This window comes from Tursiops truncatus, chromosome 13 (genome assembly GCF_011762595.2).
Source record: "Tursiops truncatus isolate mTurTru1 chromosome 13, mTurTru1.mat.Y, whole genome shotgun sequence".
Classification (NCBI taxonomy): Eukaryota; Metazoa; Chordata; class Mammalia; order Artiodactyla; family Delphinidae; genus Tursiops; species Tursiops truncatus.
In genome coordinates, this window is record NC_047046.1 from 26,174,084 (window position 1) to 26,191,621 (window position 17,538).

Below are 17,538 nucleotides of genomic sequence, written 5' to 3' on the forward strand. Positions count from 1 at the left end.
TGATGTACTAGGATGTTTTCGTTGGGGAAGCTGGGGGAAGGGCACATGGGAGCTCTGTGCTATTCTGCAACTTCCTGTGACTCTTCAACTATTTCAAAAATAAAAAGTTACATAAGGGGAAAAAAGTACTGAAGCACTTAGCAGTATTAGATAAAAGTCTACAAGCATAAATGTCCATCAAGAGGGTCCTGGGGGACTTCCCTGGTGATGCAGTAGTTACGAATCCACCTGCCAATGCAGGGGACATGGGTTTGAGCCCTGGTCTGGGAAGATCCCACATGCCACGGAGCAACTAGGCCTGTGCACCACAACTACTGAGCCTGCGATCTAGAGCCCGCGAGCCACAACTGCTGAGCCCGCGTGCCACAACTACTGAAGCCCACGCGCCTAGAGCCCGTGCTCCACAACAAGAGAAGCCACCGCAGTGAGAAGCCCGTACACCGCAACAAAGAGTAGCCCCCGCTCGTCGCAACTAGAGAAAGCCTGTGCACAGCAATGAAGACTCAACACACCCAAAAATAAATAAATATTTTTTTAAAAAAAAGAGGGTCCTGGGACAGAGGCAGCTGGCGCTGCAACCCTGCTCCTGGCCCAAGCAGTTGTGCGGAGGATCAGGCACCTCCTTCGGGAGGGGAATCAGGATGCGAGCCACAGCCTGGGAGGCCTGGGGCCAGGGCAACGCTGGAAGGGACAGATGGGGCTTCGCGGCTGAGGACACCCTGAGACGGAGCTGTTTCTATCTTGACTACAAAGCACAGCCCCTTGGATGGAGTCCCAGGCCACCCCATCCTCCTCCAAGTCCTCCCTCAGCCTGGGCAAGAGGGCCTCGGTGTCCCTCGCCCTCTGGGAGGCAAAGCAGGCTGGAGCTTCCCCAGCTCCTCTCGCCCCCTTACCACCCCCACCCCCGGCTGGGAAGAGAACGCGCCGCCTGTGGAGAGCGCGGCAGGTTCTCTGAGAAGCGTGGTACTCACTCTGCGGAGCGGCCGTGGACACGACGGCCATGCCATGGGGGGCCATCCCCGAGGTGCCAGGAGGTGGCTGCCCCGAGAGTGGCATCGGCTGCCCCATGGCCCCCAGGCCGCCCATCCCGCCCAGGGGCTGGCCGGGGCCCCGAGCAGGTAGGCCAATGCCGGCTGCTCCCGCGGCGGGCCCGCCAGTCAGGCTCTGCAGCGCATTCATAGGGTCTGCGGGGCACAGGGTGCAGCGTCTCAGGGCAGTGTCCGCCAAACCGGGCCAGGCTCCGTGGGCCATAAGGCCTTCCCGGGCACACGCTTCCTCCCACCTCCAGGCTCGACACCCTCAGTGTCCCAAATGGTGAGCGGCCGGAGTCCCGGGAGTCCCCCAAGCCCCGGCCCAGCTGCATACCACACCCCAGGGGCTGGGACACCTCCTAGGCAGGGAGCACAGCCCACACCCTAGCCTAGCCTATGCCAGGTCCTGACAGACTCCAAGGGACGAGCAAGCCCTCGGTGGCAGGCGGTGGCCCCACCCCTCCTGGCCATAGGCCCCTCCTGCTGGGTGAGACACAGCTGGGAATCCAGAGAAAACAAGGGTCAAGGGCTCTTCACAGTAAGCCGAGCCTGGGGCCAGAGAAAAGGGGGCAGGAGTAGATGTCCCAGGGAGGTTACAAGTCCCCTTGTGCACCAGAAGCCCATCTTTGCTAAGTCTGGGCAGGACCCCACTGAGGAGCAGTTCTCAGGAAAGACCCCTGAGAACAAGGGTGTGTGGGAGGGGTCCGCAGATGCTCGCCAGCTGAGTGAGTAATGGCCAGGGCCTGGGGCAGGAGCCAGAGGCTCTTGTTATAACAGCAAAGAGCCACCTGCAGGCAGGTGTGTCCTGGCCGGCTCACCCTGCCACAGAACCGAATAAACACACACATTCTCCTGGCCAAGCACTCTTGATACCCACCCCCACCACCACCCCCCAGCCCTGGCTGGCCAACAATCGCTGCACAAGCCAAGGGACCCCAGGCAGGTGCAGCCAGCTCGGCCAAGGCAAGCCTGGGCATGCGGCATGTGCCGCCGACAGTAAGACAAACAGCCCGCCAGGGTAGCTCCCCGCCCGGCAGTCGGAGTTTAATTGGCCACTGGGATCTGCTAAACCCCTTCACTGGCAGCTCACTCAGCGAGACCTAGGCTAAATCAACAGGGTTCCCATGAGATAAAACCTTGAAATTAAAAAATAAAAAAGAATGACAATTCTTAACTTACAAAGAAACTTTGTAACTTAAGAAAGTGAATTCATAGTTATTCTCTAAATGCTACTACAGATTATTATGCTGAGCACAGCATTATACCATACTAGTTCTCTCCCAGAGAGCTCAAAATTTTAGATAATATTCAATAATCGTGTGAGTTTTCATCATTTTTTTTTGCGGGAGGAATGGGATGGGGTGGTATCGTCCAACTCCACGGTCACCAGGAGGAGGGTGCCTGGTGGGCCAGGAGCTGGCAGTTCTCCGGAACCCGAGGTTGTCTCTCCAGGAACTTCCTCCTCCAGTAACAGCTTAACCCCAGGCACACGCAGCACCCACCATCCCATTCCTGCTACTCTGTAGCCAAGGTTGGGAAAAACTTTAATTCCAAAAGGAGAAACTCTTACCACTGACAGAAGCTTGTGATTTCTTGTTATCTATATATAAAAGAAAAAAAAAGAAAAGAAACCAAAGTAAACAAAGTTTTTCTGTAACCATATATTTCCACGCTAAGTCAGTGCTGAAGGCATTCGCCCAGAGGTCATTTGCTAACACTGAACTGACCCTGCCTAGAAACTAGACAAAACATACCTCAGAGTTTCAGAGAGAGTGTGTGTGTGTGTGTGTGTGTGTGTGTGTGTGTGAACATGTGTGAATACATGTATGTGTCCCACCCCTGGCAGCACTGACACACAAGGAGGCCAGGAGCGAGAGGGTGCAGGACCACCCCACGGTCAACCTGGGCCCTGGAGAACAGCCCCCAGGTGGAGGCTGGTGCTGGGTCTCCTCTAGTTCCCTCCTTCCCAGGCCAGGGCTCTTAGCACAGGCCCCAAGCCACAAACAAGAGCGCTTCAGGGATCTACGTTGGGCCCACAACACCTCCATTTTCAGCCCACTCTGGTTAGGGAGGCAGCATCCCCATTTTCTGGATGAGGAAACTGAGTCTGTCCAAGGCTGGTTAGAAGCTGGATCCAGCCAGCCCCAGGACGGGCAGGGAACTGCCACAACAGTTCCACCCTCTGCCGGGGGTGAGGCAGTTGTGGGCACCCCCGCCAAAGGGCTTTGTGCACTGCCGTGCCAGGGCCAGCTCCCAAATGGGCCAGCCAGCCCGAAAGGCCGAGCCCTTGCCAGTACAGACGGGGTCCTGGCCAGGCTGCTCATGCCCCAGGCTTCTAGTGGCGGCTCCTCTTGTTCCAAACACCATGGGCCCTTCCCAAACACAGCAAAGAAAGTGAAATCAAGTGAGGTTCATCTGGCTAGCCAGTCTGGTAAAAAGTTAGTGTGGAAAGAAGCAATGGCCCTGCAAGGACTCTGGGGTCCCCAATGTCTCCCTCTGAGATGAGTGACGCTGACGCCACAGCTGTCTCAACAGCCACAGGGAGCAGCCACCCCATGGACAGGCTACGTGGGAGGAACCTGCCTCCTGTGGTCACCCCACTGCAGGCCGGCAGGAGGCGCTGTGGCTGTAACCACGCCCCACCCCCCACCGCCCCCCACCCACCGCGCAGCGGCCAGCGGCCCTGGAGAAGAGGAACTGGGATGCTGTGGGGCTGGGCCCTCACCAGGGCAGGGAGTGCAGGGTGGCGCTGAGAAAGCTGGCCCCAGAAGCTTCCAGCCTGACGGGAACACAGTTAGGTCCAGCCTCCATGGGTCAAAAAAACCAGGCATCAGGGAAGGAAGTGTCTATTCCAGGGTGGACTTTGCTTATTCAGGAACTGCCTAGAGATCAAAGCAGCAGTCCTTCAAAAAGGGAGATTAAGCAGACAAGCAAAAAGAGCAGTCCAGCCCAGACCACTTGGACACTAACATCTCCATTAGGCCACAATCAGCACGTTTCAGGCTGAGGCTCTGGGAGGATGGGAAACATGGAATCAAATGCGAAGCCATGAAGAACTTCCCAGAAAGCAGGCGCTGTCCACAGACATCCTGCCTCAGGCACTGGGGCCGCGACTGGCCGGGCTCTCACGGCGACCACAACCACCCAGAGATGTGATGTTTTACTTACGGATGTCTCGAAAATGGATAATGAGCCTGGCCACGAGAGAAAGGTATTCATCCTAAAAGCAAAAACAGGAAGCAGTTTAATCCCAGACGCAGAAGTGAGGCCGAGTGACGCCCCTTCCCGCCCTGGCCCTGCTGCGTTCCTCCTGAAGGCAGGGATGGCAGCCGTCCCCGTCTGTCTGTCCCTGTCTGTCTGTCTTCGCCAGCTTGGCTCGGCCTCCTCTGGAATCCATCCCTCTGGGAAAGGCCGGCAGAGCTCGGCTACCACAGAACAACAAAAGGCACAAAGAAACAGAAAACCAAGAAGGTACCAAGACACTAGAAGACGCTGCTCCCCCGCCCTGCTGTAAACCCTGGCGAGGGTCACGGGGCGGGGCTCAGGCACCCGTCTTTCTGCAGAGGGGCTGGCCCGGGGTCACAGGGCATCTCAGAAGTAGACACAGGAGGGCCGCTTTTGTCTTTGCTCCATTTGTACCAAAGTACTTTCGCTTTTCACACCAGCCTGTTGCTTTTCCACTGCTGACGTCATATTTGCATGCAAATCTGGCTGGGCGCCCTGGCTGTGCTTTCCCCAGCTCCCACTGATTTGAATTCACTGCACGGCCCAGGGAGAGGGCACAGTGCCGCTCAAGGAAGCAGGTGAAGGCCACTGCCCAGGGCCCTCTTGGTTCTCGCTGTGTTTCTGGAACCTCCCAGCAGGGCCTGCCTTCCACCATTTGTCCTCTTTGTAACCAAGGACACTCACTCCAGGGGTTCCAGGGAAATCACTACTGTGAGTTTGTCTTGGGGTCAAAGAAGGGATGTTCGTAACTAAAATCTTATTTCAGAGAAGCTGGACCATCTTTCTGGCAAGGCAGGCAGAAAGGGCAGAGCTTTCACCCCGCCTGCTCACTTGACCCCCGCCTAAGTCACCATGACACTGAGTCCACTCAACAGCAGCCAGAGGAGACGACTCCCGCAGCCCAGGACCCACCACAGGGGACAACCCGTGAGCCTGGGACAGACAGTGAACCTGCCGTCATGAGAACACCTCCAAGGGAAACACATGAAGGGGGCCTCAGACGAATGTTAACAACATAAGCACACTTTGTAACCCCCATCAGCCCTCATCGATCTCAAACTTCACCCACCACTGTTTTCTCAGCCATGGAATCAGCAGAGGAAAACGTGGGGGAAAGGCCCAGGGAGGCCACAGGGCAGGTACCAAAGGACAGGACACATGGGAGATGTGTTCAACACTCCCCCTCCCAATGCCCCCCACAAATTTCTGGGAGGAAAAGATCCCACTGATCACCTGACCAGGCTGGTCCTTGAAGGACAACAGGGTGGTGAGTGGGGCACAAGGAAAGTGGGGGCTAAAGGAAGCTCCGAAATGAGGTGGCCAAGGACGGGGAGCTTGCCAGGTCAAGAGCTGACATCTCAGTAAGGCCTTGGCCATCTTTTGGGTTGGAGAAATCTTAAAAGAATTTGTTGAGCTTTTTCTACTTCCATAAAAGGTGAAGCAAGAGGAAGCAGGTTTAAAAAGCAACCAGATCATTAAAAAGTCCACAAACAACAAATGCTGGAGAGTTTGGAGAAAAGGGAACTCTCCAACACTGTTAGTGGGAATGTAAACTGATGCAGCCACTATGGCAAACAGTATGGAGGTTCCTCAAAAAACTAAAAATAGAATTACCATATGATCCTGCAATCCCACTCTTGGGCATATATCCGGAGAAAACTCTAATTCAAAAATATACGTGCACCCCTATGTTCACATCAGCACTATTTACAACAGCCAAGACATGGAAGCACCTAAGTGTCCACTGACAGATGAATGGATAAAGAGGATGTAGTATGTATATATACAATGGAATATTACTCAGTCATAAAAAAGAATGAAATAATGCCATTTGTAGCAACATGGATGGACCCAGAGATTGTTATACTAAGCGAAGTAAGTCAGACAAATACCATATGGTATTACTTATATGTGGAATCTAAAATATGATAAATGAACTTATCTATGAAACAGAAACAGACTCATGGACATAGAGAACAGAGTTGTGGTTGCCGGGGGTGGGGGGTGCTAGGGGAGGGATGGACCGGGAGTTTGGGGTTAGCAGATGCAAACTATTATATACAGAATGGATAAACAACAAGGTATAGCACAGGGATCTATATTCAATATCCTGTGATAAACCATAATAGAAAATATACATATGTATAACTGAATCACTTTGCCGTAAGGAAAAAACACAACATTGTAAATCAACTATACTTCAGTTATAAAACAAAACAAAACAAAACCAGCAACCAGATATTTTACTCCGACACAAGATACAGTAAATGGGGCTCAGGAGCATGTCCCCGAAGCCCTTGGCACAGAACCAGGACCGAGTGCTTGGAGCCAGGTGGGCACAAGGCACCCAGGGTCTGCGCCCACTGAGGCTGCCCACAGCCCAGTGCAGCAGAGGCTCTGGGGACCAGACCAGCATGAGGAGGCCTGAAGGGGACAGAGGGGAGCAGCAACCACCTGACAGGAGAAGCGGGCACAGGGAGTGGTCAGTCACACTGCCACCAAGGGGCGCTCCTGTGGGTAAATACATCACCCAGCACGTTGAGGGTAGAGTGCTTCAGGCCTGCTGATTTGATCCTCCTCTGACTCCCCAGGGCACCTGCCTTACTCTATGTCTAGATTGGCTTCCCTGGGCGTGAGAGTTCCCAGCCTCCATGCAGACAGAGAGGTTATGACCCCTCTTCTGCTCCAAGGCACCCCCGCTCCAGGACAGTCCCAGAAATGGGCCGAGGAGCATGTACCTCCCTTATCTTCACTCCACCTTTATCATCTCCCCCTCCTGACAGCAAAAATACAAGCATCCAGGCTGGGTACGGCCAGAGCACAGCAGTGACAGCTCACACGCTGCACTGACTCCGGGCCAGGCACAGCTCTGAATGCTTTACAAATAATTAACACACTTAATTCTTCCAACTGCCCAGTGAGGCAGGTACTACTAGCGGGCTGGTTTGCAGGTGAGAAGACAGAAATGTGGGAAAAAAGCTTCCTGCAGTTTATACACTTTGTCTAACCTGTACAAGTCTTGTATGAGGGCCTGACAGCAAAGGTGGAGGACGGAATTGGGAGTAAAGAAAGAAACTGAGGGAAGAACCGTTAAGCATAAAGGAACCTGGACTTGGTTTCGGAAATTCCCAGGCTATTCAGATTACAAAGAAACACTAAAATTAGGAGATTCACTGTAGGAATGTGTGCTCTGGAGAGAAGGCTGAGGGTGTGGTTGCACAGACTATGCTAGTGCCAAAGAGATCAGGCGTGTGATGAATCCTCTCAGTCGTCTCACAGATGCCAGGAATAGGGATGAAATTACAGGGATGAAACATCTGTGGGGAAACCTTCTGTCTGATGGCATGAATATGTCACATATTCACGGTTTAGAGCGTCATACCAGCAGAAATACTGCCAGTTTAGACTAAAAGGGAGAGACTGGATGAAATTTTAAAAGGGTGTCAGACTCCCAAAGTCAACAGGCAGGCAACAGGCTGGTAAAACTACTGGCTACAAACATGACCACCGGGGAGAGCCTTGGGCCAAGAGGCCAAAGCCATGAGTCCAGAGACTGTAGCCTCCAAGTCTGTGGGAATTTGTCCAGCAGCTACAGGAAACTAATACACTACCTCTATAGATTGGCCTATTCTGGGCATTTTATACAAATGCATCATACAGTACGTGCTCCCTTGTGACTATTTCACTACACTTATCGTGATGGTTTCAAGGTTCATCTGTGTTGTACCATGTATCAATACTTCAGTCCATTATACGGCCAGATAACAGTCCATTATACAGACACACCACATTTTCTTTATCCACTCATCAGCTGATAAACATTTCGGTGTTCCAACTTTCTGGCTATTATGAGTGATGCTATGAGTATTTCTGCACAAGTTCTGTGCATATATGGTAACTCTGTTTAATTTCTGAGGAATCACCACACTGTTTTCCACAGTGGCTGCTCCACTATACATTCCTTCCAGCAACGTATGAGGTGCCAATATCTCACCAATACTTATCATCTTTTTTTATTATAGCCATCATGAGTGTGACGTTGTATCTCACTGTGGTTTGGATTCGCCTTTCCCTAAGGACTAGTGATATTGAGCATCCTTTCATGTGCTTCTTGACCATTTGTACTGGGCTGGCCAAAATAGTTCCTTTGGTTTTTTTTTTTTTTTTTTTTTTGCGGTATGCGGGCTTCTCACTGTTGTGGCCTCTCTCGTTGTGGAGCACAGGCTCCGGACGCGCAGGGTCAGCGGCCATGGCTCACGGGCCTAGCCGCTCCGCGGCATGTGGGATCTTCCCAGACCGGGGCACAAACCCGTGTCCCCTGCATCGGCAGGTGGACTCTCAACCACTGCGCCACCAGGGAAGCCCTTTGGTTTTTAAGTAAAAATAAAGACACATTTTTTACTTTCACCAAGAACTTTATTGAACAATGTATTCACCACTTTGTCCCACTACCTTCTGCCATTTTTCAGGCAACTTCAAAATTCCATCTTCCCAAAACTTTTTATTTATTTAAAAAAATTTTTTTTGGCTGCATTGGGTCTTCATTGCTGCACACGGGTTTTCTCTAGTTGCGGCAAGCGGGGGTTACTCTTTGTTGAGCGGGCTTCTCATTGCGGTGGCTTCTCTTGTTGCGGAGCACAGGCTCGAGGCACATGGGCCTCAGTAGTTGCGGCAGGCGGGCTCAGTAGTTGCAGCAGGCAGGCTCTAGGGCGCGCAGGCTTCAGTGGTTGTGGCACGCAGACTCAGCAGTTTGGCACGCGGGCTCTAGAGCGCAGGCTCAGTAGTTGTGGCACATTTACTTAGTTGCTCTGTGGCATGTGGGGTCTTCCCAGACCAGAGATCAAACCCATGTCCCCTGCATTGGCAGGAGGATTCTTAACCACTGCACCACCTCAAAACTTTTTAACTTTTTGAGCAAAGAACTGTTCTAGGTGTCTTTTACAGTCTTCCAGGGAATTGACATTGTTTCCATTAAGAGAATTTTGTAAAGACTGAAATAAATGTAAATCCAAAGGTGCAAATGTCTGGTGAATACGGCGGATGAATCAGAACTTCCCAGCCAAGGTGTAACAGTTTTTGCCTGGTCATCAAAGAAACATGAGGTCTGGCGTTATCGTGATGGAAGATTATGAGTTTTCTGTTGACTAATTCTGGACGCTTTTCATTGAGTGCTGCTTTCAGTTGGTCTAATCGGGAGCAGTACTTGTTGGAATTAATCGTTTGGTTTTCCAGAAGTAGCTCATAATAGAGAACTCCCTTCCAATCCCACCATATACACAACATCACCTTCTTTGGATGAAGACCAGCCTTTGGTGTGGTTGGTGGTGGTTCATTTCGCTTGCCCCACTGATCTCTTCCATTCTACATTATTGTACAGTATCCACTTTTCATCCCGAAGCAATTTGTTTTAAAAACAAAATGTTTGGGCTTCCCTGGTGGCGCAGTGGTTGAGAGTCCGCCTGCCGATGCAGGGGACACGGGTTCGTGCCCCGGTCTGGGAAGATCCCACGTGCCGCGGAGCGGCTGGGCCCGTGAGCCATGGCCGCTGAGCCTGCGCATCCGGAGCCTGTGCTCCGCAATGGGAGAGGCCACAGCAGTGAGAGGCACGCGTACCACCAAAAAAAAAAGAACAAAAACAAAAACAAAAAAAACCACCAAAAAACAAAAAAAACGTTTTCACTACGTTTAAATGGAGAATCACATGTGGAAATATGGTCAAGAAGGTTTTTTTTTGCTTAACTTACGTGGAACCGAAACATCAAAGCGATTAACATAACCAAGCTGATGCAAATGATTTTCAACGCTTGATTTGGATATTTTGAGTATGTCAGCTATCTCCTGCATGGTATAACATTGATTGTTCTCAATTAATGTCTCAGTTTGATCGCTATCAACTTCAACTGGTCTACCCGACCGTGGAGCATCGTCCAGCAGGAAATCCCCAGCACGAAACTTCACAAACCACTTTTGACACGTTTGATCAGTCACAGCACCTTCTCCATACACTGCACAAATCTTTTTTTGCATTTCAGTTGCATTTTTACCTTTCTTGAAGTAATAAAGCATAATAAAACAATTTTAAAAATGTTGTTTTTCTTCCATCTTCAATATTAAAATGGCTACACAAAAATTCTCCAATTTTGTTAATTTTTTTTTAAATGCACACTGATATGACAGCTGTCACAATACAATCTAACAAAATTGTTTTGAAGGAAGTTAAAGACAACTAAGCGCTACTAGAGCCATCTTACGGGAAAAAAACGAATGAACTTTTTTAGCCAACCCAATATATCTTCTCTGGAGAAATGTCTATTCAAGTTCTTTGCCCATTTTTGAATTAGGTTGTTTGGTTTCGTTTGTTGTTGTTTTTGAGTTGCAGTTCTTTATATAATCTGATACCAGTCCCTCATCAGGTATCATCAGATATTTGATTTGCAAATATTTTCTCCCATTCCATAGGCTGTCATTTTACTCTCTTGATGGTATCCTTTGATGCACAATAGTGTTTAATTTTGATGAAGTCAAATTAATCTATGTTTTCTTTTGTTGCTTGTGCTTTTGGTGTCACATGTAAGAAACCATTGCCTAATCTGAGGTCACAAAGATTCATGCCTATATTTTCTTCTAAAAATTTTAGTTTTAGAACTTTCCTGGTAGTGCAGTGGTTAAGAATCCGCCTGTAAAAGCAGGGGACACAGCTTCAAGCCCTGGTCCCACAGGAAGATCCCACATGCCGCGGAGCAACTAAGCCCGTGCGCCACAACTACTGAGCCTGTGCTCTAGAGCCCGCGAGCCACAACTACGAGCCTACACACCTAGAGCCCATGCTCTGCAATGAGAAACCTCTGCAATGAGAAGCCCGCGCACCTCAACGAAGAGGAGCCCCAGCTCACCGCAACTAGAGAAAGCCTGTGCACAGCAATGAAGACCCAGTGCAGCCAAAAATAAATAAAAAATAAAAGTTTAACAGTTTTAGCTCTTAGGTCTTTGATCCATTTTGAGTTAATGCTGGTATATGGTATGAGACTGGGGTCCCACCTCAATATCATACATGTGATAATCCAGCAGATGTCCCAGCACCATTTGTTCTTTTCCAAGATTGTTTTGGCTATGCTGGGTCCCTTGAGTTTCCTTAGAATCATTTTGTCAGTTTCTACAAAGTCTGTTAGAAACTTTTCCTCATACTTGAAAAATGTATCAATTCCCAGAGCAGGTGCTCCAGAGCCAGTGTTCTCAGCAACATGGGACCTTTGGTAAGTATTGTGTTGTGATTCACGTATTTTAAAATTTTACCCTTATACATTATAAAATATTTTAAACATACAAAAATTAAATAATAAAACAAATGACAGTGGGTTCCTTACCCAGTTTAAATTAAAAAATAAGATCGAAAGAAAGCAAGCTAGCTCCCCATGCTACCGCTGATTTGCCCCACACCTTGTGTTCTTCACAGCTGAACTGGAGAAAGTCACGAGGACTACACGGAGTGTCTGTACTCTCAGCTCCTCAGTACATGCTAGTGAAAATGGAGCGACTGAAAACCAAAGAAGTAGAATTTCCAAAGAGGCCTCCGAGCAAGCACGCCAACGCCAGGTAGTGGAGGAGGAGGCCTGGCTGTCACCCCGCAAACAGCAGAGGGCAGGAGCACAGCCCTGGACCTGTCAAAACTGGCCACACCCAGGCCTATCTAGCAGGTCCCAGCAGTTTTTCAGAAAATACTAGTCTTTTCATGCGGCACAAGTGTGCTTTTCTCCTCCAATAGCTATCCCTAATTAAACAAAGATAGCAGAAGATGTATTCGGTTTCATTCAAAAGGCCAACCCTGGGCTTGCGAGGTCCGTAAAAAGGGCTGAAGGTTGGAGAGTGTCTCCTTCATCAGACGTGCACGGCCTCTTCCCGCTCTCCCCAGGCTGTGCTCTTGCCCTGTTATTCCAGCAGCTGCTTGTGCCCCTCAGCCCTCCTCTAATTAGCCTCCAGGTCACTTCCCAGTTCTGATGTTCTCGGCCTCCTGGTCCCTGGGTTTCACCTTGGCCCCCATGTGGGGACTCAGCGTTTACAGCTGTAAACCAGAGACATGCACTACTTCTGCATAATACTATACAACGTGCAAAACAGTTGATGTGTGTTTAACATATAAGCTTAATTTAAAAACAACCAAGTGATAAGTACATGTTCAGCAATGCACCCAGCTGTAATAAGCCTCTCTATGCACTGCAGCTGTCGGTGCCGACGCAGAGGTCCCGGGATCCCTGGCTGTGCTCTCATCCAGCAGATGCCATACCTTCATGAATCTGCAGAGTGCTTAGAGCTGCTATTATTATACCACCCACCACCCCCAGGGAAAGTGGTTTCTGCCTTGAGGCAGAGAGCAGTCCCACCTGCAGGAATTCAGATGTTAAGAATTAAAGTGGGTGTTTGGGTGTCTTTTGCTTTGCTAGATGGGGGGAAGTAGCACAAGTAGCAAAGAGGGTAGGCTCCTACCCCACACCCCCAGGATGTGTGACCTCCTGGGCAAGTTACCTGGCATCTGTGTGCCTGAGCCTCCTCATCTGCATCCTGGGGAGAGCAGCACTGTACCTGCTTCACGGGCCTTACAAGGCGACATCACATCACTTTAGAGGGAGCAATGGGGCCTGGCCGTTAGACCCAGGGCCAGCCCCTGACAGAATGGGAAGAGCTTTAACTCTGGGTGCTAACACCACACTGGAAGCATGCACCAACCAGGCAATCTGGAGCTGGTGGTCTTTTAGACAAGAGTGCTCAAGGTCTTCCTTGCCCAGGCTGTATACCAGGCAGCCTGAGGTGCCCATGGATGACCTGGTTTCCTTTAGGGTGGACACCTCTGGACCCACCTGCTTGCCAGGATTCCAAGAGAAGGTTAGCCCCTTTTCCATGACCTCCTCTGCCTCCTGGACCCTCCTGGAGTCTAAAAACAGAAATCACTCTTCTGTATCCTTTTCTTCGCTCTGGGTCCCACCTTTTACATTCTTTCACAGTCATTCTAATGGGGTCTCAGGCAGGAGGGGCAAGTAACAAGCGTGCCGGCTGCCACCTGACTGGAGAGTCCCTCCGGAGCCCCACCCTGGAGGAAAGGTCTCACCGCATGACAGGGCCCAAGGCTCCATGTGGGGCTTGAGCAGGACTAATAAACTGGACATCGGACAGCAGTGTCCAAGCAGAAAGTCTGTCTCTAAAAATGACATAGGAAACTTCCCAGACCTCTCTATAAATACCTCTCTTCCAAACAGTCAGGGCCTCCTCTTGAAGTTAGGGATTTAGAACCAGCCTGACCAAAGGAAATGCAACTGAAATTGCTAAGGTGTGGTGTGGGCTGCAGTAAGGAGAGGCGAGGACAGTGACGGGGGCTGTTGTGCTGCCAGTCACCCCCTCGGGATGGAAGACTTATTCCCCAGCTGCTGGGAGGGTCTCTGGGGTGGCCAGTCTCCAAGATGGCAGCTAACAACCGCTGGCCTCCTTGGATGCACAGGCCACAGCGCACAGAGAAGGTGGAGGCGACTCCCTCCCCAGACTCCACACTGGCCTTAGGACTTGCTGTGACCCAGAGATGTTCTAGGACTTCAGGGGACTGACAGCTTCCACGTCCCCTGCCTTGGAAGCCAGCCACTGTGCCGTAACGAAGCCCGGGCTATGCTGCTGGAGACACCAGGTGGCTGCCAGCTGAATGTGGCTGCGCCGAGGTCACCAGTGAGACCAGAAGAATGGCCAGCCAGGCAGTTCCAACCATCCCAATCCTGACCCACAGAATCAGGACAGATACCAACTATTGCTCTAGGCCACTACATTTTGCGGTAGTTCCTTATAAAGCAATAGACAACAAATAATACTGGACCAACAAGTTGTGTATTTCGAAAGTTGAAATAATTCAATAAGCCCTCACCAAGGTTCTTATCTCCCAAATATCTTCAAATAATGTATCTAATAATAATGAGTTCTTACAATCTAGCAATAAAAAGACCAACAACTCAATTTTAAAATGGGCAAAGGATTTGAATAAGCATTTCTCCAAAGAAAATATACAAATGACCAATAAACACAGTAAGTCATCTGGGAATGCAAATCAAAACCACAATTAGATACCACTTCACACTCATTATGATGGCTATAATAAAAAAAAAAAACAGTAACAAGTATTGATGAGGAATGGAGAAACTGGAACCTCATACACTCCTAGTGGGAATGTAAAATGGTGCAGCTGCTTTGAAAACAGTCTGGCAATTCCTCAAAAGGTTAAATACAGAGTTACCATCTGATTCAGCAGTTCCTTCCCTAGGTATACAGGAAAGAGAAATGGAAACATATGTCCCCAGGAAAGTTTGCAAACAAATGTTCATAGCAGCATTATTATAACAGCCAAAAAGTGGAAACGCTCCAGATGTCCATAAACTGGTGATGGATAAATAAAATATGGTACATCCATACAATGGAATATTATTTGGCAATAAAAAGGAATAAAGTACATGCTACAACATGGTTCATGGGTGAACATTAAAACTATTATGCTAAGTGAAAGAAGCCAGTCACAGAAACATATATTTTATGATGCATTTATATGAAAAGTACAAAACAAGCAAATCTATAGCAACAGAAAGCAGGTAAGTGGTTGCCTAGGACTGAGGGTTGAGGGAAAATGGCGAGTGCTGGCTAACGGATATAGAGATTCTTTAGAAAATGCTCTAGGGAGTACCCTGGGGGCCTAAGTGGTTAGGATTCCGGGCTTTCACTGTCATGGCCCATGTTCAATCCCTGGTCGGGGAACTGAGATCCCATAAACTGCAAGGTGTGGCCAAAGGAAAAAAAAAAAGAAAAAGGAAAATGCTCTAAAATGGATTGTGGTGATGGCTGCACAACTCTGTGAAGATCCTAAAAGACCAACCACTGAACTGTACACTTTAAATTGGTGAATTGTACAGTATATGAATTAGAGCTCAATAAAGTTGCTATAAAAAAAGAATATAACACTTACCATTTTCTATGTCCACAGCACGAGCCTGCCCACCTCAGTGCATGGGCTTCTGCTGCTCGTCCTCCACCTACTTGTGCTCACAAACACATGCTGGTGTGCTCTGACCTCCAAGCCCAGGCTGTACATATGGTTTCTGTTTTGGAAGCTGCACTCTCCGGCCAATCATCTCTACCTTTCCATTTCAGAAAATGTTTACCTCATCTAAACACTCAAACCAGGCTAAGTTTCCCCAACGGACCTCTGTACGTCTTGACAGTTGGTTTACCTAAACCTGGATCCAACCATAAATAGCATCTGCTTTTGATTCTTTCTTTTCTCTTTTTTTAAAAAAAATTTATCTATTTATGTATTTCTTTTTGGCTGCATTGGGTTTTCGTTGCTGCGTGCGGGCTTTCTCTAGTTGCAGTGAGTGGGGGCTACTCTTCGTTGCAATGCGTGGGCTTCTCATTGTGGTGGCTTATCTTGTTGCAGAGCACAGCCTCTAGATGCACGGGGTTCAACAGTTGCAGCACACAGGCTCAGTAGTTGCGGTGTGCAGGCTCAAGAGCACAGGCTCAGTAGTTGTGTCGCACAGGCTTAGTTGCTCCACGGCATGTGGGATCTTCCCGGACCAGGGTTCAAACCCGTGTCCCCTGCATTTGCAGGCGGATTCTTAACCACTGCGTCACCAGGGAAGTCCCTGTTTCTGATTCTTGACACACAGTAGGTCTTAGAGCTCCAGCACCACGCTCGGGCATCAGGTGCTCAGCAGAGCTGGTGCAGCAGACACAGCCCGCCCTGCACGAGCCAGGTAACCCAGACAAGCTGCTTGCTTCTTTGTGCCTGTTCTGTTTCACTTCTACGAGCAGCTCTACCCCAAGGCAGATAACAAGAGGTGGTCACGTGAAGCCCGTGGTGATGCCCAGTTCACGCGAGAGCTCACACAGGAAACCCGCCCCAACCACTCCACCTGTGAAGTTCCCAAGCATCGTCCTCACCAAAACCTCGCCCTCCACGAGCATCACCTGCATCATTTAACAAAAGGGGACAGGAACCCTTCTGGGCCCACCTGTCAGGGCCCTGACCCACAGGAGGGCTGAGCCTGAGGACAGAGAGGTTCTTACTCAGAGCACCGTCCACAGGAACCACCAGGGCCCGAGGGAGCGCCCTACAGGATTCACGGGAGCTGACCACGAATGGGGGTGCCAACAGCAAGGTCTGGGGTCAGAGGCTGCGCCTGCATCCTGGATGCCCACCCAATCCCCTCCCGCACCTATACCACAAACACAGGATTTTCCCACAGAATGCCACCCAACAGTGAGCAGCCACCCCGTCCCCATGGCCTGGCACCCTGCCCTCCAGCAGCGTCCCCACTGGGAGCCACCCCCCAGGGCCTTACCCGAGTCTTGGCCTTCAGAAACACGTGGCTCTCCATGTCCTTGCTGGATTTACTGTGGGCCACACCAGCCTTCCTCATGGCATCCTCTCTGGAACACAAAGGAGGAGAGATGTTGACACAGGCTCCCTGGCCAGCAGGCCCACGGATGTGGCCTGGCCCACCAGCCTGGTTGAGGCCCAGGAGAGGCACGAAGGGGGGGGCTCTCAGCACAGCGATGAAAGGCAGCTGAGCAAAGGAGAAGGCGGGCAGCGCCACGAGAAGGAAGGAACAGGAAAGGCGGTCACCATGAAACAAAGCAGCCACCCCGCTTGAGCGGGCAGAGGGGCCAGGCCCAGAGGCTCCTCACAACCAGCACATTAAACAACAGGGCGTCCAGCTGGCCTCCATTTCCTGCCCTCTACATGACCTGAGCCCCCACCCAACTCTGGCGTCAAGAGCAGTGGGACCCTTGCTCTGGAAGCCTCCTCTGCTGGAAAAAAGGGGCCATGCCTGTCACCTCTCAGTTCCTCCCAAGGCAAAGGTCCCTGTGTCGGACATGCAGCTCCTCCCAGTGGGACCAAGGAGATGAGCCCGACCTCAACAACTTCCAGCTGGGGGCAGGAGACCACACAAATGCCAACACATGCATGGCAAGACACGGAATGTGACCCCAGGTTTTCATCACATGATGCTCTGCTGCACATGGCTAAGCCCGACCTCCTCTGGATGGTAGCACACATTCCCCCACCCCCACCCCGCCCCCAGACGAAGGTAAGGATAGGTGCGCATTTGTTAGAAAGGAAGGAGCACATCAGGCTCAGGTCCACAAGCCTGGCCCCTCTGCTCACAGCCCGCCTTCTTCTCCACAGGATGGGTCTCCCGACCTGTCTTCCCAGCGCTGGGCTCACTGATAAAGACCCCCCTCTCCCAAGGGAATCCAA

General features: G+C 50.5%; 1 protein-coding gene across 10 annotated transcripts in view; it reads right to left on the reverse strand.

Annotated features, from left to right (window-relative positions):
• MED15 (mediator complex subunit 15) overlaps nucleotides 1-17,538 on the reverse strand; it is a 58,942-nt gene that overhangs the window by 17,208 nt on the left and 24,196 nt on the right. For 7 of the 10 annotated variants that reach the window (XM_033837412.2, XM_073790404.1, XM_073790400.1 and 4 more), the window contains 4 exons: nucleotides 16,619-16,706; nucleotides 4,200-4,251; nucleotides 2,602-2,631; nucleotides 972-1,184 (listed from right to left, as the gene is read on the reverse strand). In XM_033837412.2, coding sequence (XP_033693303.1) covers nucleotides 972-1,184; nucleotides 2,602-2,631; nucleotides 4,200-4,251; nucleotides 16,619-16,706 — 383 coding nt within the window. Of the gene's footprint in view, nucleotides 1-971; nucleotides 1,185-2,601; nucleotides 2,632-4,199; nucleotides 4,252-4,506; nucleotides 8,390-16,618; nucleotides 16,707-17,538 lie in introns of those variants that run through there. The other 3 variants (XM_073790405.1, XM_033837414.2, XM_073790406.1) reach the window with 2 other exon arrangements.